This window comes from Fistularia commersonii, chromosome 17 (assembly GCF_037954325.1).
Source record: "Fistularia commersonii isolate RoL2024-O1a breed Wild chromosome 17, RoL_Fcom_v1.0, whole genome shotgun sequence".
Taxonomy (NCBI): domain Eukaryota; kingdom Metazoa; phylum Chordata; class Actinopteri; order Syngnathiformes; family Fistulariidae; genus Fistularia; species Fistularia commersonii.
In genome coordinates this window covers 15,882,800-15,908,443 of record NC_141300.1, presented here as the reverse complement: position 1 = coordinate 15,908,443, position 25,644 = coordinate 15,882,800, and the positions used below count along the sequence as shown (strand labels likewise).

The 25,644-nt window shown below is 43.9% G+C and overlaps 1 protein-coding gene across 12 annotated transcripts in view; it reads right to left on the bottom strand.

Annotated features, from left to right (window-relative positions):
* Nucleotides 1-1,003: 1,003 nt before the first annotated feature.
* Nucleotides 1,004-25,644, bottom strand: part of mef2aa (myocyte enhancer factor 2aa) — a 65,080-nt gene continuing 40,439 nt past the window's right edge. For 2 of the 12 annotated variants that reach the window (XM_086163854.1, XM_086163853.1), the window contains exons 4-11: nucleotides 17,200-17,334; nucleotides 15,549-15,771; nucleotides 12,672-12,731; nucleotides 7,942-8,126; nucleotides 6,546-6,569; nucleotides 5,088-5,217; nucleotides 4,789-4,912; nucleotides 1,004-4,591 (exon numbers count right to left, since the gene is read on the bottom strand). In XM_086163854.1, coding sequence (XP_086019980.1) covers nucleotides 4,252-4,591; nucleotides 4,789-4,912; nucleotides 5,088-5,217; nucleotides 6,546-6,569; nucleotides 7,942-8,126; nucleotides 12,672-12,731; nucleotides 15,549-15,771; nucleotides 17,200-17,334 — 1,221 coding nt within the window. In that variant the 3' untranslated portion in view covers nucleotides 1,004-4,251. Of the gene's footprint in view, nucleotides 4,592-4,788; nucleotides 4,913-5,087; nucleotides 5,218-6,545; nucleotides 6,570-7,941; nucleotides 8,127-12,671; nucleotides 12,732-15,548; nucleotides 15,772-17,199; nucleotides 17,335-17,401; nucleotides 17,534-25,644 lie in introns of all 12 variants that reach the window. The other 10 variants (XM_086163864.1, XM_086163856.1, XM_086163855.1 and 7 more) reach the window with 10 other exon arrangements.

The window sequence follows — 25,644 nt, the reverse complement described above, 5'->3', positions numbered from 1 at the left end:
ATATTAATGAATTTGAATTTATTCGTAGAGAAAAATAAACGTTTGTTGCCTCACTCATTTAACCCGCACGTCATTCGAGAGTGGTGACATATTTTGACAAGTACTATCTACCCCCCGGGCAAATGCTAGTCAACTAACAGGTAGGTAGCGATGACGCTTGTTCTGAGCCCCAGGCTTTTTAGGCGATCACATAGCTCGACTGCTGCCGAGTTTGACAGCAGAGAGGCGGCCTGATTCGTGGAGCTACAGCGGCCTCCTCTGGTGATCGTGGAGAAACACGCCGTGGTGACTGGTAGATACACGTACTGCCCTTTTTTGATGGATTCTTATTTTTGAAAACATTTCTACTTTGAAAATCCTCATGAAGTTGAATGTTTTTATCCTTTTCTTGAGTTATCTGTCCCCGGATAAGTGAAAGGTTAGAGGGTTTTTATACGAGGGCCAGTCTTTGTGATGTGTTTCACTGGAACTGAATCAAAAATACAGTCAAACAACTTTTTGTTTTATGGTCCAGAAAAATTATTAATTGCCAAAAAGCTTGACACATAAGGCTGCCAAGCAAAAAATAAAATGGAAAAATGTAGCAGTGATCTGAGTTTTACTTTTTTTCTTTCATTCTTTCTAGTTTCAAGTAGTATTCAGATAATAACTTGCATTTATCTGTATAACTGTAACCCATGTCTAGATAATGTCCGTACGATTCGCCATTTAACAGAGAGCGGTTTCACTGTAACTTAGTTAATTCTGTTTTCAAGAGTTCGACGGTCAGCAAACGATGGAAATGTTTAAAATAAATAACCAAAAAGCTGCCTACATTTTATGGCATCAGTTATAATAGCGCCAAAAAAACATTAAAGATGCGACAACAAATGGAATATTGAAAGCAGAACTTTACCCGTTGCACACTGATGGGTTCTGTGTTTAAAAATCTTTTTCCAACATTAAATAAGGTAAATTAAACATTTACTGGGCAAACTTCAAAGATGAACAGGCGGAGATCTGGTTGAGCATACACTGATGTGTTTAATAAAGTTGACAGTTTTCTACTGTTTGGGACTTCACAGGAGAACAAATTCTATGTCAGAGTTGTTTACTTCATTTTATACAGAGAGATAACCTAAATTACACATTAAAAGCCAATAATTGTACTTTTCTGAAGAATACAAATTTTGTACAACAATATCTAGCATAGTATCTTGAATGTTTAATAAAAAGTTCACTTGAATATTTATTGTATGATGAAAATAAAATAACAAATCCAAGGGCAATAAATGTAGATTAACTTAAAATCTCATTCAATTTCGAAACAAATAATTTCATTATTGGCAACAAAGTCCAGCTTGTGCCGCCAAACGGTCTGAGCATTCAAACCGAAAACAGCTTTTTAGTTAAGTGAACTATCAACTACAAACACTTACCAAACACATATTTCTGTTTATAAAAGCCATGAAGCAAAGCAGTGTACTCTTGCACAGCAAAGTGAAGAAAGTCCTCTACAAAGGTTCATTGATTACACGTTCCTTTCACATTCATCAGTTCTGCACAATTTTCGACAAAGATCAAAAGAGCAAAGTGTACCACGCCGCATTCACCGTGCATTTTCTTGTGTGACTCCTTTCTGAGAAGAGGCAGATTTTGACCATATACTCAGTGTTGTTGTTGTTGTTGTTGTTGGGTTTTTGTTGATCATTTTACAACTGAAGGTGAGGAAAAAAACAAACAAAAGCGGTGTCATTTTTCTTTGGGATAAGGCATTTCCTAACTGTGCATATAGATAAACTACAAAAATTCCCTGATATGTTATCAAGTGCTAAAGTGTGTGCTCAACTATGAGGTGATGCTGCCGAGAGAGGCAGTTTCTGTTGTAGTCGTTTGTTATTGCTATTTTCACCTGCTTTGTAAAACCTCATTAGGTTATAAATCACTATACATCATGTAAAGAATGTCTACCCATGTTTATGAACATGAGGCGTGTCAGGGTATCCGATAAATCAATTGATCAAATGTGTTACTTGTAACCTGCTGTCCGGCGACCGCCGACTGTGGCACTAAAGAAGAAGAGGCGGTCGACCCTTAGGTGCGCTTTCTCCTTCGAACTTTCACCTGCCATGACATCATATTTATCGTTTGAACTGGGGTAAAAACTGCATAGATTACTCTGGGCGAATACTAAGCACTAGCGTGATGATGATGGGGCGAAGAGGAGAGAAACCTCGGGGGGACACGCAAGACATGCGACGGCAAATGCAGAGTGATACCTCCCTCGTACAGCAAACGTCAAATACAAATGTGTGCAATCCAGCAGTGAGATTGAAGTCAAGTATTGTTGTTAGTATGAATTAGCCCCCCCTCCCGTCCTCCCCACCTCTGCGTATGGTCTGACAACACAGACATCGATCAGCCGTGACGCGACACTTTCACCTACATGACTTCAACACATTTGGATTCGGACATTTCCGGTTCTACTGGTTCTGGGGCGAGTGGAACTCTCGCTCGAAACGGGGCACCGATTATCAGATACAATTTCCGGAGCGGCGATGTACAATTTCTGGAGCCAATTAACAAAACGCGTGAGTGTTTCTCTACATAATCTTATAACTGACATTTCAAGTGGACAGTGATATTTACAACCACCTGTGGCCTGCAGACGAGGTTCGCTTTTGTAAGGTCGGCAGCAATGCTGCACGTGTAAAACGCCAAAGAAACCGTGAGCGGAATTGTGGGTGTTATTTGAAAGGTGACATCTCTTCCAGTTGAGCTACATGCAACAACAATAGATTATTCTGGTTTTGTTTGGAACCGTGGGTTTGAATGTTGGCAGTGAATTCTGCAGCTGCTGGTAGACAACTTACACAATAGGAGGCAAGAAACCCAGTTTCCCCCCAAGCCTCGTCATCATCCTTCACAAATATGACACGAAACGAACTTCAATCTCACGGCGTTGTTTTTAACATGCGGTAAAGTCTCGGGGACAAACTGTTGCCCCTGACAGAGTGAGGGGAGAGAGAAAAAAAATGAAATAAAATGGAAAAAAAAAAAAAAAAACCCAAACAAATTGACCACCTGGAGCTAAAAGACATGGGAGGATCTGTTGATAATTTGATTTAGGAGTGATTACATTAAAATGAATAAAATAGCAAATATTGACCAGTGAATGATCTACATTTTAAGGGTCTACACTTGTAAACTTGGCTGTAATCCACAAAAATATACTTTTCTTGAAAACGGTGATCGCACAGTACATTCAGAATGTACCCACACCCTGGTGATATATATTAAAGTTGCTATTTACATAACAAAAGAAATGTTTGGCTCAATTTTTCAATTGTACAAAGAGAACAGCAAATGTCCATGGCTTTAGATATCGAGTCAAGATCCGGTTTTACATGACTTTACACTGCTTGAAATAAAGCACAATAAAAAAATTAAAAGTATGACAAAAATGGTGCATTTGAGTGAATTGTAGGAAACCATAGCAACTGTACAAAACAACACAAAAGAACAGCTTTGGCTTATATTACTGATGAACTGTTACACAAATTTCTCACCAGTTCAACTGGACAGGTTTCGCATTATCTTAATTGCACATTTACATATCCTACTCTTTAAACTTATTGCAATAAATTCTGTCATTATCTTGTTTTGACCTTCAACTGTACTGGTTTCGTAGATTCAGCAAGTCTTGTAAATGATTACATATGATCGAAATTCCTTTATATTCTTAATTAACTCCACATTCTACGCATCTCCCGATCGACTGAATCAATAAATTAAACGAGGCCACCGGAGATAACGGTGTGGTTACAGCATGATTCGAAATGATAGTTCTTGCAGTAAAATCGTATGTGAGGGTCCTCGGGCTGTAAGCAACACAACGTTCTCTGATTGTTTGCAATTTGCGAGCACAACAGCGAAACAGCAACTACATGTAAGTGCCTGACTAAACCACTTACCACAACAACCTACTGCCTATTGTTTATCCTTTTTGAACATTGTTCTTCCGGAGAGATCATCTGAATTGCACCAAGTAGCCGATACCGCCCGGTATCGGATTGAGAATTTACTTTTATTAGATATGTCCTGACTTTAATATTTGCCACCCGGTCATCCAAACTGGACCGGAGTAGAACAATAATAATAATAATAATAATATAACGGTAGCTCTAGGGACCCCTGTTCTTTCTTTTGTCTCCTCCTCTAACCCCTCCCTCTCTCTGACTGGCTGGTGACTGGAGGCTTGACCTGGCTTCTCTATGTCACCCAAGTGTCCATGCGCAAGCGTTTGACCGAGGGGCTCTCCCTGTCATCGGATCCAGTCGGGGGTCTGCCCAGCCCGAGCGGGGAGTGGAAGTCTGGCCGGTGGTCCTCGCGATCGCTGCCGTCGTACGAGCTACAGGAGGAGCTGAGGCTGTCCGCGGGCGATCGTCCTAGAACCTCCTGCCGGCTGGATCCCTGCTGAGGCTGCTGCTGCGGGAAGCCGGAGGGGGTGACGCGCTCCCGCGGTGGCGAAATGGGCTCGGACTTGATGTTTATGCTCTGGCTAGTGTTGATGGAGAGGTTGGAGCCCTGAGGTAGGTGACCTCCACCGCTGCTGAGGAGACAAGCACGACTAAGTGAAAAAAGGAGTCAATAACTGTGAGAGGCAACAAAGCCCGCGGTACGGCCATGTGTGATTCAGCGTGACATCACAGATCGCAGAGCGGGTGCTGCTTTTCTATGGGGGTGCCTGGAGTGTGCTTTTCTTTTCTTTTTTTTTTTTCTTTTCTTTTTCTTTCGAGAGTTACTCACACCAAAGAATTGAGGGCTGCTTGGCCCAGTTGATGCTGTTGCCATGCTGACATGGAGCCCAGTGATAGCCCAGGAGAGCTGAAGCTCTGCAGGGAGGAGATCTCTACACTGCCCAGGGAATACTCTAAAACACACAAACACACACACACACACAAACAGCAACATACAGAGAGAACGTGGTCACTTTTCAGCTCCGACACAATGAAAAACGGGCAGGAACGATGCGATGTAAAAGCTCTAATGACGGCAAAAGATTCAGGATGTGAGGGAAAGGAAAAAAAAAAGAGGGTCGGACTCACCAGCGGGGTTGTAGGAGCTGGGCATGCCTGAATAAACCAGGCCTTGCGGGGGTAAGCTGGGGGTGGTGACGGACACTACAGGGGTTGCAAGTGGCTGGGTGGACTGGGAGTTGCTTATCCTCTGAGTATTCTGCAAAACAAACAGAGAGAAAAAAAAACAACAACAAAATGATCAAATCACTGCATACAACCAGTGTTGTGCATATGTCTTTTTGCTTTGAGTGTCATGCTTTTTGTATTTCTTGCACGGTGCTGGTTAATCAGTCAGGTAATCTGGTGTGTTTTCCGTAGCCACAAGGTGGCGGTATACACTCACGGCAGTGGCGCTCTCTTTCTGATCGATTTAGTCACCACATTACATAAAAAATATGTTGGGGTTCTTACATAAATGTCAAGATAATGTTTAGAGAACTCTCTAGAACATGTGTGTGAGATGAGTTTACAACCGCCCTCAGAGGGATTTGAGAAAAATGCGTCCCAGACAATTAAGCGCAATTCGTATTTCACTTTGTGTAAAAACCAAGCGAGTAACAGTCATTCAACAATTCTCAGCTTTGTTAGAATTGAAAAGGGTGTTCAGTGAAAAATAAAACAGCATCTGGTCTCGTGAGCTCAGGTGAGAAGGTACGACCGGATCATCTCCGTGTCCGAGTCGTGAAGCTCCGGTGTTTTTTGTTTTTTTTTCAGTGCGCAGTCACTCTCATGCAGTCATAACAAAACCCATTTACAAAGCACGTTTGTGGTCATGCGGTAGAGTACGATGGAAGCTGCAAAAAGTCACACTCCCGACCAGGCCAATCGAATGTGGACAACATGTGGAACAGAACTCAAACAAATCTCCGGTTTAATGAAACAAACATATGTGCGTCTGCCAGAGGTTACGTCTGAAGCAGCGTTGCATCATGATCTCGTTGACAGCTTCCTTTCATTGTTCCAACTCTCTCCAGCCAGATGACTTCACCCAAACCCAAGTATCTCACAAAATGACTTCATTCGAGATGATGTCATCGTTTCTTCCTTTGAAAAAATACGAACCATTTATAATTTGCGCTCGACTGACTCTTTTTTTTTTTTTTTCGTTTGATTATTTTCTTACTCATTTTCGCTCTCTTTCTAGCCCCATGAGTAACTCGTCTCATCCGCTCTTCCTATCACACACACACACAAGCACGCGCTCACACACACACACAGGGTTAAGTAACCAACATTAACGTGTAGGGAAAGGGATGAGCCAATTGAACAGGCTGAGGCAGCTTCCACAGGCCAAACCCAAACCATGCAGTGACAAACTATTTTCTTCTTCTCCTTTTTCATAAGTGTATTATTGCTGGCAGGGCCGAGAGCCCGAGAGCCCGAGAGCCCGAGAGCCCGAGAGCCCGAGCCTCGAGTCCAGCGTGTGTGATTACGAGAGGTGTGTTCAGGTTTCAGCCATTAACCCAGGCATTCGTCACAACTCACCAAATCCATTTCCTCCTCCTCCGACTGCCCTCAACAGAAGAAAAGAAGAGAGGAGGGGTTACAGAAAATAGGTAGAGCGACTATTAATCGCCCGAGAACGTATCGTAGTTCCACCTACTAAAAATAAAGTTTGGATGACTGCTGCCGTAATCCCGGTCATTCATGTTTACTCACGGAGCGTTTTGTTTGAAAGCGCCACATGAATCAGCCCTCAGACACGTGGCTGAAATATTCTGGCAATGTGTGAATAATAAGCCGCCGTTTAGTTCTTCACCTGTAAACAAAGAAAGGAGGTTCTCCGAGAGATCCTCGTGCAGATGGCAACGGAGCGAACAATGGGGGAAAACGGTTCCGCGTTTGCCGGCGCTCTCTGAAATGACAGATAAGGCTTCTCCGAGGGTACCGGTAACACGCCACATAATTTATATCCACCTTGTGCTCGCAGTTCATCGTGCCAGAACCAGGTGCCAATCTTCCATCTTTTCCGTGCCGAGGGACCCGCGGCTGCGACCGGGCCGGGCCCGTCTTAATACCCGCACTCAATCAATAGCAGCGGGAAGACACGACAAGGGCGTCAAGATATTATCTGGCTCAAACCCGGGCCCCTGATTAAGTCTTCATCTACACGCTGTCACACTGAGATGTGATTAATTTAATACCATTACGGCCTAATGACAGGCTATGCGCCGACCTCCTGCAGCCAGCAACCTCAGCAGCTCGCGCCGATCTGAAGCGCTCGGTCGTCTCGGACCACCCGGACCAACTCCCTGACTATTCCGGGCCTCGCACAAAAAAAAAAAAAAGGAAAAACAGGCCGCATTGCTCACTCCAGCACGGCTGTTTGTTGCATCACGTATCTTAAGGTCGGACACAGGTGGAGGAGCATCCGTAGTTACCCGCCACGTATTTACAAAACAGTTACAGCAGCAACACATGAAGCGGGGGAACTGTAAATTTGCCGGGTCGCTTTTGCAAATCCTCCGTTTTCACGATATCGAAAAACGATGAAGAACCAGCGTAGCCCCGGGTGTTCACCGCGGTCAGTGTGCTTCGTACCTTCATTATCATAATAAGAGAAATCCTCTAAGCATCATGACACGTGGGCTGCAGAGTCTTGGCTCAGGGTAAAGTAAGAAGAAAGCGGCGGAGTGGAACGCTGCTCTAATGTGGCCCGAGTGGTAAATAGCGGAAGAAAACATGCCCTTAGTGAGGTGACAACCTCACGGGGCAGGCACGCCATATTGATGTAATAAAACCGGAGACACGTGCGTGTTTTATGCAAAGCACGGGGCAACGGATGTTTACGTGAAGTCGCCCACTTCTGCCCTTCGGAGAAAGACGTTTAAGGCGTCTTTAGCGAGCGACGCTTGTGCGCAGCGGCGTGCTCTGTACTCACCAGCGGGGGCATCATCCCTTTGCTCGACGGAGGGATAACGACCCTAAGGTCTGGCTTGCGGCTTCCCATTCCCATGGTCCCTCCAGGGGGTGGTGGAGACTTAGTAGGCATGACTTTGCCCAGGCCATTGCCGCTGGGTGCGCTGAGAAGGCCCGGAGAGCCCCTGGGGTTAACGAAACCGTTCCCTGCAGTGGCACACGGCGACAGAAACACATCATCAAACCACAGACTGTGACTGACAACACTCCTAGTCATCAAGCATACCTCTCACACGCTTTTGTTTTCCAGCTTGGTTCAGCACACAGCATTAAGTCTTTTTAACCCTCTGGGAAGTTTTAATAGACTTGTATAATTATCCTGCGTGTTTACAAAAATAAAATGTCCATTTCGAAATTGATGAGCCTTTTATTTTTATTGTAAATCACGTCAAAGTACATTCTTTGCATCGTGAGACAAGAAGCAGTTACCGACAAATGTACTGTGACCACTTAGAAGAAATAGCTGAACTCATTACAGTTGAATAAAAACAATAAAAACCTGAAGGTTTTTGTTTCGCACCGTGCACACAAGGAACAGCAAAGTGCAACACGCTGCCTTCAACACTCATGCAGCGCCGCGAGAATGGTGATTTGTCATTTCGTTGTTTTTTTTTTGTTTTTTTTAAGATCCCCAACTTTGTACTTCAGAGTTTCAATTCTGTTCACTTCCAATAGCAAAGTGAAACACTGCATAACATTTAAGTAACATTAATTGAAAAAGTTGTCTTTATGAATGTCTTTCTGTGCAATAAGCATATTAAATAACCACTGTAAAACCCCATGTGCGGTACAATGTTAGTCCGCTAACTGAATTCAACTATATTAAAGAACTGCACTATCACATGATAGCACAAAAAAAAAATCTTTCTTGATGTTTATTCACCTCCGATACCTTTTATTCGACGTGCAAAACGCGACACGATTTGTCAGAACAAAGACTGCGGAGGAGATTCTTGCAAATTCCACGGAAATCCAATCTAATCAAAATAGAGCGCTGTTATGAAAAAAGATCCGTCAAAAATAACATTCGAGTGAGCTTCAATTTGAAATTCAATAAACTAGTTAAAGTAAAACTATACTTCGATAATATACTTCATTCTCGATGTGAAAACACGTCGGGGTCCTGAAAAGGAGGGAAAGAAGGAATGAATGGTATCTCGCACTGCATCAGCAGATCAGTAACACTTCAACAAGTTGCTGACTTCTCCATTGTGTGCAGTGTATCCCAGTGAAACATGAAGTGTGTGCACGACGAGGAGGCTCTTGCGTAGGAACATAATGGAACAATAGACCCTCTGACTACAGATAAGGACACCAACAATTCACGGTCAAATAAACAGTTATGAAGCCCACAATAGTATCTCACAGCTGAATCAACAGTATATACAAGCAGCTATCAGCTTTAGCTTTGATCATACAAGAATTGGCAAGAAAACAGTGTTTGCAGAATTAGCCGCGTAAATGTCTGCCGTGCTATTAATAGCAAACCTGATTAAAAAAAGCCAAGCAAGGTGCTTTTGCATTAAGAATTCAATGTAAAGGAACCAGTGCGGGTGATAAAGCGTGTAAAGGATTTTTCCGAATATAGTTAGAGAGCATATTCCGCTTTGACACGACGCCTGTGCAAACTATAAAGATGTTATTAGGAAAAACAAGGCGAGGGCCTCCCACAACAGACAGTTTGGACGGTGTTCAACACACACACACACACACACTCGCTGGTGAGAAATATAATGAGATTTCAGATGCTTTTGAATTATTATTTCGCCACGCAGCTGCTCCACACCTCAAAAAAGAGAAATAAATAAAAATCGATGACTGCGCGATTGATGCTTTTAGACGTGGCGTCGACCGAGCCTCTAAAGCTCAAAATAGAAAAAACATCCCTTCATCTAAGTTTACTTGAACATACGCATCTAGACAATATAAACGCACAAAATGCACGTCAGAATACGAACTTGTTACTTCTTTAATTTGTCGATTTTTATACGTTCCTCACTCATGTATAATTACGTGCACGCGCGCGTATCTTTCACGATCTGAACAAACGCAAGAAAATTCCATCGAGATATTTTTTTTTTGCCGTCGCAGTGCTAAAGCCGTTGTTTTGTACCATCGAAAAAAGGAGCGAAAGCGGATAACAAACACGCTGTAACACACTGTCTATACTAATATATTCTGGGATCAAGGCAGCGCAGCACCCTGAACACACTGCCAGTTCGTGAGAGGGCAAAGGGAGACAGACACTGTTGGCTAATTTACACTTGGACTAACCCATTCCACTAGTGTATCTTTGGAATGTGCCTCTGATTATGACTTCAGATGCCATCAGCCCCCACATTATCTCATTTTGTTAAAATACGCTGCCAAGACAACACTTGTTTGAACACAAACTTAAATCATGCATCTAATTTTTGGCTGAGGCGGCAGCTACGAGTTGAGGTCCGGTCTCTCTTCGGCTGGTTTTCCGCATGTCTGATCTCACGCAACTAACAAAGGACTTAGGAATTATAACATTAGTGTTGTAGATTAAAACCTGTACGTGTCCGAATCATTTCTGACTTCATTGTACTCCATTAGCAACTGTCTGGGAGGGGAATTACATAAGGGTGTGAGTTTACAACAGCAACATTCTGTTTTTACTTTTGGGTATGTATTAAAAAAAGGTGCGGGGGGATTTATTGTGCCAAAAATCCCATGGGTTTCAGGGCCCTGGCAAATACTAATATGTCTGATGAATGGGAACAAATAATAGACGTGAATCAGGGGCCTTCAAAAAGAGAAAACAAGTCTATAAATAGATCCTCCACACAGGCCGATTGTTGTGTCTATGAAAAATAAGGCCAACGAGGACCGGCAGAGTGATTTGCTGGGACAAAAGATAGATGGCAATCAAGAGAAAAATGTCAGTGTCCCTCAATCGCTTCCCTTAAGGTTTCCATGACAGTGGACATTTTTGATATTTTTACAGGCAAATCACTGCGCTTTGAATACAAAAAAAAGGTACACAAGGTACATAAAATAACAGAAAAACACCTTGTCACGGGGAGAAAAAGGACTTCACACGAAAACAAGTTATAAGCTGAGCTGTTCAGAAGCATGTAATACTGTGATATTAGTGGATTCATGTGTCAAGCTTGGAAAAATATTGCATAATCACCCTTTTAATACCTGCTTGTTCACAGCAGCATTCATGCTAAATGCTTACCACTCAAGGCCACAAGCTTGTAATTAGGTATAATTGTGTGAGTTGTTTAGGTCTCTTACAGAACTGCACGCAAGGTTAACAGAATAAAATGAGACTTGAGGCGGCGGTTACTCGCTGCAGTGCCACGGTCTGAGCTGCAGACTAAACCGGAGAAGCAGCAGGTGGCCACAGAAAGGACAGCTGAACAGCGTTGGCTGGGAGAAAGTCTGAATGTTCACCTTAACATCAACATGCTTGCACGTGGGGACGTTTTTGCAAGGATTTAAAGAGCAGCTCCCTCAGACCTCACAGGTAAATCAGTAGGTCGTCATTACCTTCAACGAACCCGGAGGTTGTTTTGTGAAAAAAAAAACAAAGGCCCGATTTATCATGTGTATAAAACACACAATGTCTCACCCACAATTGCTGCATGTGTCTGTTATACACCCTATAGTGACTCCATCCAACACGGAGAGGATATCATGTCACGTCTTCCATCTCGCAACTTTGAAGCGCTCCTCCTGTGGTCATAGCCGCCACTTGTGAAAAAGCGCAGCTATGTCGGGAATGGTCATCTGACAGCAGGGCTGGAAAGGTTTCTCCTCCCTGTAGTCTCTGCTGTTATACACACTTGGTACAAACAACAGCTGCAGCATACTCACACACAGCCAAATGCTGATGCAAATGCTGGCACGGGGTCTTAACTCTACCCCAATCACACCCCAAGCGTAGAAGTTATCCAGCACCTCCCTTAAAGCGCTACCTACCAAACCGACCCAGGGAGGCAGGGGAGGTGAATCTAATTTCATTTTTCATAGAAAGCTTAAATGCACGTCACCGTTAAAAAGCCGGGAGCCTTTAAGCTCGTGCCATTTGGTGACGGGAAACCGCATTTACTCAGTATTACTACCAGCCGATTGACAGAGAAAGGGTTAAACTCCACCTGCCGTCGTCTCTCACACAGCACATTGCTGCCATGACAGGCTGTCCGGTCATTGTGTACCAAAGACTTAGTGGGATGTCATGGCCCGAATACCTACAGGGTTATACTGGTTTAGGCATCCTGCAGACCCTCTCCGGCCTTATAAGGGCTGCTGGGGTAGCAGGGGAAAACAGATGCACCTGTCAATAGAGGGAAGGAAACTGGACGGGGGAGGGCTATGTGGAGGTGGCAGGTTTTAAGGAAACACTGTGTTTATTTACCTACTAAAGTGAGTCGGAAGACTAATTTTCTCCCAGCACGTTTTTCCAGCACAAATATCACATCACGTGAACGGTGCTTTGCCTTCTCTAACGCGTGCATTCGACGAACGCGGTAAGGTAGCTCCACGTATCCCTATCGCATGCGGTGAAAGTAAAGTCGGGCCAAAACACCATCGGTCGATGATAGTGACAGGGGTCTCGAACCAATCACAGATGGATAAACAAGTATCCAGCTCGTGCTAAGCAGGAGGCCTATTGGGCAGAGCTACAGAGAGCTAATAAATCTCTCCAGGAGGACTTACCCACTGGGCTGCAGCCCACACCACTTGGCACTGAAAGGTCTGTGGTATCCAGCATGCCACCTAATGAGATGCACAGAGTGACACGATTAACCATCTGCATCCTTCCGCAAACCATCAGAACATGCGATGGAGATGTCAGACCGGACTGAAAAAAATAAATAATAATAATCGCAGTTAAGTTTTACAGAGCGCACTCGAGTGAGGCGGACTCTTCTCCTTGGCGCCGACTTGATGGGAACGTTTTTGTGATTGACGGGAGAAACATCTCGCTATATTCTGTATTGCTGTGTTCTATTGAGCGTTTAAAGCCTACGTGACACATCGGGTCGTGTTCGGCCGACGGTCAGTGTGTCATCGTCCGTGGGCGTCCGTGGCCCTCGTCTTTGTGAAGTGTCAGCAGTGTGAAACCCCCTGGCTGTGGCTCCAAACATTAAGCATCATAAAGTGGCAGAAGGCATCACGAGAGGATCGCCTGGGTCGCTCAGCCTGAAGAAAAGAAACTACTTTCCCTTGTGAGCGTTTTGGACGAAATGTTCAACTAACACTTCTTGACAAGCCCAGACCTTTTTCCAAATTTCTTTTGAAATACTCCAACTTGATGGAGCTAGAGCCAGTGGAAGGGGTTTGAAAACGGTATTCTGGGGTCCCATTAGGAGAAAAATGGACTGCCATCACCTACTGGTGACTAGATTTATGGACACGATACCTTAAATAAAGCGACATGTCATTTTCTTCAACGAGTATAAATCTAATACCTTTGCTTTGAAATCTACCTCCCTGTTTCATGAACACTGTTCCAGAAACCTCCTTGTGATACTTTTAAATCAACAGTATACGATTCAATAGGGAGGCTATCCAAATTGTTTTTGACGGACTGGTAGGGAGTCAAGAGAATCGAGAGACAGTCGAGAAAAAAAGGAGTTGTTGTGAAACAAATGACAGCGTAACAAATGACTGTCGCCTCAGATATGTGGTCACTTCGGATAAAGGCGGAGGGGCAAAGTCTTTTAAAAAAAAAAAAAATCAACCTCAATTGACAGAATGAGATCAGTCATACAAGTACAAGGTTGCGCTCATATCATTCTTTCACAATGCGGATGCAGTTCGAGGTGCGCTCAGAAAATAAGGTGAGAATCACCTTGTAGAGTAACTTTATGAGCGCTATCGAACCTAAGCCAGAGGTAAAACCTGATACGATTTAGACATTAAAAAAAAGTGTCGACTAAATTCGGAAGAACCACATAAACCATGATGATGTGCTGGTGTTGAAACCTGAGAAAATGCATTACTTTGTAGTCACTCTCGAACCTTATCGACAAAAGAATTACCATCAGCCGCATCCGGCAGAATAGCGGTAGAGATCAGCCGGTTCTTGCTAATTCTTTTATACAGTTCATCCGTCCAGAAAGAAAACAAATATTGTAAAATAGCCACTAACAAAACTGAGTTTACTCGGACTCAGGAGCCAGCTATCCACCCTTGCGTGTATAGGAATAACAGTTGGAAATGAACATGCATTTTATTCTTTAGGTTTTATTTGTTTACTAAACAATTAATTTATACAGGTATCAATGAGATACGGAGTCCAATATTCAAGAGAGACTCGAAATAAACAACGCAACAACACAACACAAAAGTCACAGACAATGAAATTCCGTAACACCGCAACTACGGATACGTATGTACAAAAGTGCCAGGTAATAAACAGTTAACATGAAATAGAATACTCGGAGCGGGAGGGAGCGAGTTCCCAAACGCCCTCTCCGGTGACTCTAAAAGAAGTTTAAATCAGCTTAAGGGCTCAAGCTAGACAGCTTCAGAGTCTCCCGCAGCGTGTAATGATTACAATTACAAGCCATGACTGAATATTCTAATTGATGATTTACAACTGTTGATCTAAAGTCTGGTGAGAGTTTGGTTTTTGGGGAGCTTGAAAGTTCAGTTGTTAACAGAATGACTGTTTACGTTTGCATCTGAGTACTCGCATATTTCCCCGCAACAAATGGCCATACACGCTAAACGTGTAGGGGAAACGGCTCTAGCTTAAGTTAACGCGCGAAAGAAATGGCTTTTTTTATTTTCACATAGTTAAACATAGAGCGAAACATCAGCGAACTTTAGCCACTGCATTTAACTCATCATGAGCAGAAGGCAGCTGAGGTTAGGAGGAGCCGGGAATCGAACCAGGAACGTCGGGTTGCAAAGACGACCGTTCTGACCTTCTGCGCCGACCGAACAATGAAAGCGTAATCAAAGTCTATATAAACTGGAAGGAGTGCAAATGACCACATGCGCTCAAGTAAAGGAGCTGCAACTGAGAGCCATATGGAGGCAAGTTCAGGAGCTGCGTGCCAGCACGCAGAGAAGCAGCACCAGTTATTATTTTTGCAAGAGCTTTCATAGCACTGAAAAACAGTGAATACCTCTGCTGGCCCGAGCAGTATTGTGGCCAGAGAGGAGGAAACGTGGCTTTGAGCATGCACAGAATCCAAAGCAAGCCAGCAGTTGTTATCGTAAGAACTCACAAACACCACCGCTGCACTTTGTGTCTCAGTGCGCTTTGGGGTTCAAACCGACGTTATTTTCAACGTTGATCACGCCCACGTGCGTTCGGGTCTTTTCCTGCATTTCAACGCATTTGATATCTTTTAAAGTGAGTAGACTCGCTGCGCGCCATTAGTGTAACACCGACCGTCCAATAGATTTGTGTTCGGCCGAGATTCGAAAACAGACTTTGAGAGCCATGGCTTTTTCCCCACGCGATCCGAACGAATCACAATTTGTGATGATCGAAAAGGCAAAAGGGACCTTTTTCGTTCTTGGTGCATTTCAATACGTAAAGACTTGAAGTCGTCACGTTGCGTGCCGTCCACTAACCTGCACTGCCTGCACTTGTGGGCCTCTGTGGGACTCCACTAGAGGCCACATTCCTGTGCAGCGAGGCCTGCGGAGGGGACAGCATCCCACTGTCACTCATAGAAGCCGTGGCCGCCGCCAAGTTCTGACTGCTGAGAGCCCCCCCTGGCTGGTACATGGCATTAGGATTGGATACCGGCACGGCCACATGCATGGAGAAGTTCTGCTGCGGCAATGCTGTGGGCTGTGACAGGGAGACAAACACATTGCTTTATTTACAAACAAACACGCAGAATCAGATGATGATGATGGGTAAGTGTCATGGTAAAATCATCAGTCAGCTACTCTTAATGGTTAGTAAACAGAGAACAAAAAATGGTCGAGTAGATCACCGAAACTGTAGGAGTAAAGCAAAATATAGCACGTTATTAACACATTATAGTTCATGCTCTTAAGTCGATTACATGAAGGAATATACAAAGTATATGATTGCCCTGCATTGCAATGCGTTCTGACGCCACAGTCCAAAAATCACAACTTTTCAGTATGAAAAACATCATATAGGGGAAAAACACACAATTCATCACCAGTGCGACCTCAGCACACACAGAACATATAGAGAATAAATAGTCACAAAAAACATGCACTCGGGGTGATCACTTCGGCAGGGCGGCAGTCAGCACTGCACACGTTTTGTGCGACGGAACACAAGTGTGTGATGCATTCCTCAGCGCGGCGGAGAGGGGTAACAAAATTGTCAGCTACAAGAATCGTGACTCACATGCATTTACCTGCAAAGTGCTGACTGTGCAAGACGTCAGTGAGAATGACAGGTGGCAGCGATAACGTTTCATCATATCGTTATCCAGTGGGCCAGTCAATGTGTTTCCATTAGTTTGTTAATGGTGTGTTCAGAGTGATGCACTTCATGTCAGAAATATAGAGGAATCCAGCGCTTAGAAAAACCTATGTTCTTGCACAAATCTTTTACTGTCACGCATGATAAGATCACAAAAGTTCTGGTTGTTTCGAGGAGTCAGATTGTGATATCAAATGAAGAGGAAGACACTGAAAAGTTTTTGTGTTACAAAAGTGGAACTGTTCCTCAAATATAAAAGATATTCAACACTAGAAGGCACTGGGAGGTATTAACGAGAGGAAATTTATTGGAAATACTTTATGAGGGAACGTGAAATTTGTTAACTTTGTTGTAGTTCATTTTATTGTAAATGAGACGGGTGGGGGTGGGGTGTTAAATCACAGAACCTGCAAATCATTTTGATAAACACTCAAGTCTTAAACTGCACGTGCAAATATTTACTGCAAGCTCCTGCGCTCTAATGGGCACCGCTGTTTTGTCGGTTTATGACGGCACAATTGTGATACAACGGCGCAATCATCCCAGCAGAATCACGCAACACTTCACCTGTTAATGAAATGTGATCTTATCAGGGTGTGCCAAAATATCAGTTGTGGTACAAATCAACAAAGCAAAACTACACCCAGAAGAGGGGAGCATTTATATTAGGCCAGAGTAGTTCTGAAAAAAATAAAAATAAAAAAAGTTAATTTCTGGGAGGTGGTAATGCAAAGAGGAAGAGTTAAATGAAAAGAAGAGTGAAAATCCTTTGTGCCACAAAGCCAAGCAAAACATTGCATTTACAGTACTTACGATTTTATGATTTCTCATCATATTATCAAACTCCTCATTAATTTTTTTATACTTTTCTTCTGTGTGAGGAGTGAGGACATATGAGGCATCAGGGTCCGGGCTATCACAACCTCTGTGTTCTTTCTTGTTTAGCGCCTGTAGTGAACATCAACATAAAGACAGGAATCAACACAAAACAGTAAGGGACAAAGGAAGTACTTACACCACAGCGCTTGTACAATAAATCACTCTCTTCGCTTAGTTTGCCGAAATGGTCGTCCATGAGGGGGCTGTGCCCAAAACAGTCATCGGGATCAGGACTAGCACAGTCATTATGGCCTTTGTTTCTCAATTTCTGAAATGAAATTACACAGTTCAAAAGACACATTTTACCAGATGTATTTGTTGGTTTGTTTTTTTTTTTTTTTTTTTTTTACAAATGCATTTCTACAAATCTACCGAGAACGAAATGACTAAGTATAACCACCTTCAACAACATGCAACACTAAACTGTAGCTTAAATGGCTCCCTTTCTAACAAGCGGAAACGCATTGAAATGTCTTCATTCTACATTTTGTCCTCCAAGCGTTCAGAGAAACGTGTTTTTTTTATCCTCCTCCAGATTCCTCTCCTTCTTTCAAACTTGTTTGCCGTCTGTTCCACTTTGTTTAAACCTGTCACTCTCTGCGATTGTGCGTTTGAAAGATTTTTTTATTATATCCCAGTTACCGTCAGCCACCCTCTGGAAGAAAACCTTGCCGACGTGCAAGTCCGTCGTTCATTACGGTTGTCGGTTGTGGGATATTACCAAAGTTTATCAAACGGAGAATAAAATAAATCATCGAAAGTGGCGAAAGACACACATTTGAGCATGAAATTGTGGATTAATTGGTATCACAAGGAGATAAGTGATTAAAGCGGTGAGTTGGAGTGTTATAAAGAGCTTATTCTATCTCCGGGTGAAAACAAACATGCCATAAGCGAAACAAATAAAACCTGCGCGAATTTGCTTCCTTTAACGCAGACCGTTCCTCATTACAGCTCCGAATACTGAGCGCTAACAAGACTCGCTGACAACATGTGACAGCTCGTGATATCAAGGCAGTGTACATCAAAACATGATTTATGTGTGGCTCTGGAGGCTCCTCTATCAGGCTGCTGCAGGCCCGCGGCAGCGCCCTGCCCTATCTGCAGGCTGCCTCCGAGGCCTCGTGTCTACAGGAAGGTCACTGACTCCAGTGGATGAACCTACACGGACTAATGAGACCCGACTCTCTCCTTCTTGTCTTCGGCGTCCGACCAGAATGGAGACCGCGTGAACATTTGTGTGTGTGTGCAAAAGAAAGAGCAACAAAAAGCAACTATACATGTAGGAGTGTTAATGGTGTGGGTGTGAGAGCGTGCAGCTTTGTGTGTAAGAGGGGAGGGGGTACTTCTACAGTTGCTATATCCTCTGACAGCGATGTGACAGAACACTTGTCTGTGCAGACAATGCGGCTAAACCACTGCTGCTCACCACAACCTCACTGTTTCGGAATATTTCCTAAAAATTCAGCGCCATCGTTTTAAGAGGCCTCCTGCATATCATCGCTCATAAAAACCAGATGACGGTGCAGCGCTCGCTACCCCGTCCTTTCTGTGCTTCACATGCACAGCGTTTCAAAGAGATGCGCATTTTCCGTGCAACGTTGAGTCTAAAATAATGAAATTCAGCCATGCACCCACATCTCTTCAAACACAAGTGTCCCCACAAGCCAGGAGAGAGAGAGAAAGAGAGAGAGAGAGTCCTGTGGATAATGAATGGCCAGCACTGTACCACAGATGCATTACAGTTTGGTGTGGTACAAAGCAGTGGCATTCTTCTCATTCTAAGAAAACGCCTTGCTGGTTCATTTCCTGTTTACTGAACAAACCCTCTTAAATCCAGGTCCTTAAGGCCTGTGTTTACTGGGGTTAAACCATAGACTTTCTCCACCAGTGAGCCAAAGATCTGATCTGCAACTGCAAATTTAGGTACCAACCTGGTAATTACTGGAATATCTTGGCTGGACTGGTCGGGCAACGCTGTTCTAGTTTCACAACAAGCCTGGCCAGCCTTCGGTACGCTGCACCCACTGGCCCGAGCCATTTAGGGAGGGGTCTCAGAAGGAACGAGATAGCGGCATGCAAGCACGAGCCGCAGTGAGGACTTTATCATGTCACATAACACTACAGTAAACTACGATATATCTTGGAACTCGTTTTTTGAACCTGTTTTTTATGACTCCAAACAAACACAACAAGAGTTAGACAGAGAAACCCTAAGGCCCGGGAACACTTGTCGTTCTTGCAATTCAAGCACGCCGGCATCTTTTGGGCGTCCCACGGATCACAGACACTGCCCAAAGCTCCCGGTAAATGGATCACTGAATCAGCACATGGCCAAACAGGTGTCTCTCGGCTCCAAACACCTGTCAAGCCGCGGCTGCCCGCGCCCGTCGATCGGAGGCGGACGCGAAGTGACACGGCCATAAAAGGGGCCGCAAAGCACCCCGAGGGCCACCCGACCCCGAATCAACTTTGGCCCTACGTGTCAAGACTGCAAGCTGGTCCAGCAACCGCGGTCCTCTTTCGCAGTCCCGTCCTACGGCGAGAACGCAGAGGAAAAATAAGCCCTTATTTATCGTAAGCAGGTTTAAAACGCCTCTCAGGTAACAATAACGATCTAGTTGCGAGGTTGGTCCGCCGTGAATTGAACATGGCAGCGTGAACATGCAGCCGAGGGTTCGTATTTTCAGCAGCGATTCCAGCGAACGATATTAAGTGCATGTTGGTCGAGCCGGGCTATACAGAGGGTTGACAAGGAAAGTTGTATAACACAAGGCCCTGAGAGGCTCACAAAGATGAGTGGGAACAAGGCCAGCTGCTATTTTCTCACAGCAGCCCAAACGTGTATTGACAGAAATTTGGCTCTTCAAATAAAAACGAGACGGTGACAGACCAACCAGACATTATTGGTCACGTATGCCTGTCCATCAGTTTGGCTGTTTGATACTTCAAGCTCTGTTCAACAAAATTTTCAGCGGAGAAGGCCTTGGGATGTCATTGTCCTTAAGAAACCAATCTATTCCTCGTTTCCACCTGAGCCCCGATGGTTAACCTAGCTGTAACCATGGGAAACATTCTGCAAAGTAATGGCCTCTCCAGATTTCAAGTATATGACCAATACAAAGGGATGTAATACCGTGAATGGGAACATTATGTACCATTTTGTTTGGTTATACGCCTCCCCCCCCCCCCCCGAGTATTTCAGCAATTACTCCAGCAATAACAAGAGAATAGCTACCAAGAAACTTTACGGAGACCGATACATATGGAAGATACTGAAATGTAACCCCTTCACATCAACCTGAAACATCTCAAGCTTTAGATCTCACACTGCAACTGTCCTAGTCCGGATATCTTTGCAACAAAATCGAAGCATACGCCAGTCCGCGGATTAAAAATAAATCTCCAACCATTGCATAAGCCACCTACATCACCTGTTCCTTGAGAAGTACTTTCAGTAAAATGGGGCCCGAGCAATTTACTCTGCAATGTGTGTCTTGGAAAACCATTTCACCCTGATGCTGTCCCTCCCTCGTGACAAGAGGGCTTTCTGAATGTAACTTATTCATGTACTGTACTGTAAGTGAATACAAGGGAGGGGGCTAAGATAGTGGTCATAATGCCAAACTTCAAAAAATTGTCGAGGAGACCGCTGAAAGGAAGGCACGAAGAGGTTGTTTGTGCAGTCTCTTCCATTGTGCCACGGTAACAGCTACAGGCTATAATTACAAAAGCTTTCACTATTGGTAGACCACCTGACCTTTGACTGGCGCACCACTGCTCCGGTTCCAGGCCCCTCAACTACAGCTCCTATTGTAATGGCGATGCAGCAGAAAATTACACAAATTCGAAGTGCATCACAAAAGTCGACCGCGCGCCGCGTTTACTGCGGCGTTTTACAAAGTGTATAAAACCTACAATTTAACGGGCTGCCGTGCAGTAGGCTCCGCTCACCCCCGTTTCAGCCGCGTGTCACAGCCTCTCACCCTGCAGTGCCGTGAATTAGTCCTCGTGCATGCTGCTACAATATGCAAGGTAGCGTGCTAATCCTCATGACATCACCATTGTGTCCGGGCCGTTCCGTCTAATGTGCTTATCAAAGGGCTTCTTTGAATGTGAACACACTATAAAATCAGCATGGGGAGGCAGCTGATAGGAAGGCATTTATCTACTAAGGAATATTTCTGCTCTTATATAACATCTTAAGAGACTTTCACCACTGTGGTGTTCGACTCCCCCCCCCCACGGTGATCTCCGTTTAACTTTTGGGGAATAAAACCCTCTTTCAGATGACTTTGGGCTCCGTATGTGATGTCTCGCCATTCCTCCCGACGGCTCCGCCCGTTTCTCGGCGCGTACCGCGACGATGAATTACGATGAAACATGCGACGCCGATGGATGCGTAATTTTGTTTATGGCCATTGTGGTTATAGTAGATTGATAGGAGGATATGAGGCAGGATTCATGTCCTTCCTTTGGCTCATTCTATTGTGTAGATAGTTAGTGGAGAGGAAGAGCGGTGGGAGGGGGCAGGTTCTCGGCTCAGTCGCCGGTATTTTGTCCTAATATTGTGGTCTCGCGACAAATTTAAACACGGCAAGATGCGACCCCGTCCGACAACAAAAACAATGGACAGGTGACAGAGAACCGAGGGCTCGAATCAGTCTCGTCGTGGCCCATTAATACGAAGCGAAACGTGTTTTTTTTTTTTTTTTTTTGAGTCATAGCCACTTGTGTGAGAAAAGTCATCTCTTCTCTTATTATCTTGTATAATGGAAAAAAGAAGAAGAAAAAAACACCTGTGCTTGACTGACGAGCTAGCCAATTAAATATAGCCCACTCATTTGACTGAATAAGAGGCAATTGCTGTGCTGTGAGAAGTCCCTTCTGAGCTTTCTGCTCTGAGACGGCGGTGAACGACTGATGTGACAAAGCTATTAGCTGCCACAATCAGGGAGAACGGTCTCAATCAGCAGACTGCGTATTTTCAGTGTCGACGAGAGGGAATAAAACTACAAATTGAGGATAAAGGCAATCCAATGTCATCATTATCTACAGATTTAAAAAGAACCGGCGCACAAAGAAAAGGTGGTACGCATTAAAAAGTGATCAGAGCGAACGACGGTCAAGACAACACCGCGTGCGGCGTTAAAAATCTTTCCAGTCATTTTACTCTCTGTCTCCCTGCAGCTCTCTCTGGTCATTGAGTGGATCATTAGCTGTCAGGGCCCTTGAAACCATACCCTCAACCCTGAACTCCCATTCCTGCTCGCCTCTAAAATATTCATAAGGGCAATTAGGAGTTCCGATAAGGCGAGTATGAAGAGCTGGGGGGGGCGGGCAACACAGAGGGCAGGATATGCCAGCAGGACGTCTGTTCTGCAACACTCTATACCCAGACCACAGACCTGTCCTCATCAATCTGAGATCCTGCACCCTCCCTTTTTGGCCCCAGTCAAACCGGGCAGCCAGTGGTAGGTGGCGCGTTGCCAGCCAAGTCCCGGCCCCCCCCTCCCTCCCTCCCCTCCCGCCCACCCCCATCCCAGCAGGCTTTGCAGTGTCCTCGCCCCTGGGCAGGAAGGGTTGGCCACACAGCATGCACAGCGAGAGGAGGGGGGCACAAGGGCAAGCTGGTTGTTGCACGAGCTAGCTCGCCGAAGCCGCCGTGCATGAAAGCGATGTCCCTCTTCGGTTGTTCAACCGGCGAGATCTTGGACATGAGAGCCGGGCCCTGAGCTGGTGATTTTAATGATCTTTAACTCAGACGGTATCACCGTTGCTCCGTGGCTTGATCAAACCGAATTGGGTCAGACCACTGATGACCTACTTTGCGTGCTACATACCAGACAGGTTCATTGTTGGCTCTCAGTTTGGGAAGCAAGCTATAACTAGAATGAGATCCTACCATCCAATGCACCGCTACCGTGTAACGTCGACAAATATTGCTATTTTCTAGCCATAGCGAGATTATCGGTTTGATGAATCAAATCACTACCATACCTGAGCCACTTGTTTTTACTGCTGTTTTATTCATGCTCAGCCTGGTGAATGTATTTTGTCCTTTAAGGTCCGGTCTCCAATATGCAATAAAGTGTCACTTTTTGAAAGGTTCTATCCTCCTTTTTTTTTTTCAATAATTTTTAGATTTTTTGACCCCAGAATTGACTTTAAAAAATTGTGGTTGTCATATTGAATCCCTGTAGCTTTTTCCATCTACCAGTTATTATTGGCTGTTCACTAATTTAAATGCATGATCACATTTCAGCCAAGTGTTGTAATCGTCTAAATAATTCTAAACTGCAAACCCTAATATATCAATAATATATAATATAATATAAAAAGTTTAACCAACAAAACTGGCAAGTGTGATTGAATCCATATCATCGTGACCTTAAAATAGTCACCTCAGTCATTTTTTCAAGTTTTTCAGAAAAACTGAGCTATATGTCGAATAAGGAGTTGATTTAGGCAAAAAAAAAATGACCGTACTTGAGCAATTATTTAATAACTGTTTTGAAAAGGACACCTGTTTCCAACTGTGCCAATTTCCAGTTCAAAACTGTCTTTGGGAAACAATGTTTGTTATTGAACAGCAAGTTTAGCATGTTTCATGAAATGTGCTAAACTTGTGCAACTTGTGCAACCATCCGATAACTACATAGGGGATATCAGATTTCAAGACGCTTGATGCAGTGGTATGTAAATTAAATAAAACATAGCTATGCTGTCTTTATTTAATGAACTACTGTATGTGTTGAATAAAGAAAATGATAAACCATTTTGTCTATCAACAATCATGCGAGCATTACTGGGGCAACTAACAGGATGAGGTTTTAAGCCCACCTTAGAGGGTTTTGGTCACATTCTGACTAATGCTCATACCATGACTGGGAAAATTATACGTTTTTTTGCAATTTAGAGCAGGGACTTTCACCATCTGTGTGGTCTGGACGGTTTTCAATATGACTGGTCCTTCAGCCGCAGTGCACTAGCTGATGTTCTGATAGCAAACTGGTAAGCAACTGGGCAAGTGCAAGTGAGGGGTTTCAAGACAAAGGAATGCTGATCTACAAACAAAGTTTAACCTACAAACGGAGGTACATAGATTATCATTCACATTTCTGATTAAAAATGAATTCTTTAAAAATCGAGGTTCCGGGCACCTGTGGGCACACATGTTGCTAATAATGGTGAGAAAAAAAATTGGAACTTTTTCCACATCATTGCCCAGTTTTTGCCTTGCAGATGAGAGTTAATGGTTGTTTGTCTTATTATGTGGCCCTCGACTGGCGATCGGTCCAGGGTGGACCCCGCCGCTGGCCCAATGGCAGCTAGGAAGGCTTAGCATCCCCGTAACTCTAAGTGCAGGATAAGCGGTAGATGATGGATAGACGGTTGGATGGACGGATGGACGTATCTCTTCAATATTATCAAACCGTAAAAGTATGGTTTCGGAGGAGGCATCATGCACAGTGGTCTTTTGTTGCCGTGCGTCCTTTCATTATGCTCTCTCTAACAGACTCTCGATTTGAAATGAGACGTTTTCAACATTAGTTGAGAGAAAAAAAATAAGCTCTGACGTCAATGAAGCACAACATGTGCCAAAAGCAAAAATCTCTTAGCAGTAACCTGGTAACAAGCCTCACACACCGGAGACAAGAAACATAATAAAGTAATTACAAGTAAGCCAAAATGGGCTGAAAATGCACAGAAGACACTTTTCCTTCACAAAAAAGACGCCATATATGGCACAGGATTACACTTGAGGGAGAACATTTTCTCCCTGATTAAAAAAACAACAAAAAAAACACGTATTCTTGGTTTGAGGATCAACAGACATTCAGCTAGTAATGTATTTGCTTGCGAGAGAAAAGATTTACAGAAGACTCCCGATGTACGCACATGAGCAATACTACAGCCGTTTCATTACATTGAGAAATCTACAAAAGACGACCGGTGACCCTTTTTCACTAAAAGCCCAGAGGAAAAGGAGTCCTTGTCCTATAAAAAGGGCCACTTTGAAACCCAGCATGTTGCTAGCTTCAGAATACTTTAGTTCTGCTTCACCCGGAGAGATGACAGATTAGTATCCTAATAGATTATTCAGTTATTCAGTAAGACAATATCATTGGGTAGCAAGTTTACATGTCATGGCTTTACCCTGCAAATTTGTTTCTCTGCAAAAGCAAACAGGAAAAATGAAAGGATCATTTATAATAAAAAAAAAAAAGACATTATTTTTCCCACTTTTGAATATATTGATAATTTAATACACAGTGCCTGGTTCACAGTTGTGTGTGGTTTTTGAACCAGCAACACGAGACAACTCTGGAGCACTGAAGGCCTGAAAGACATAAAGGCCGAAAGGTGAAGGAAATG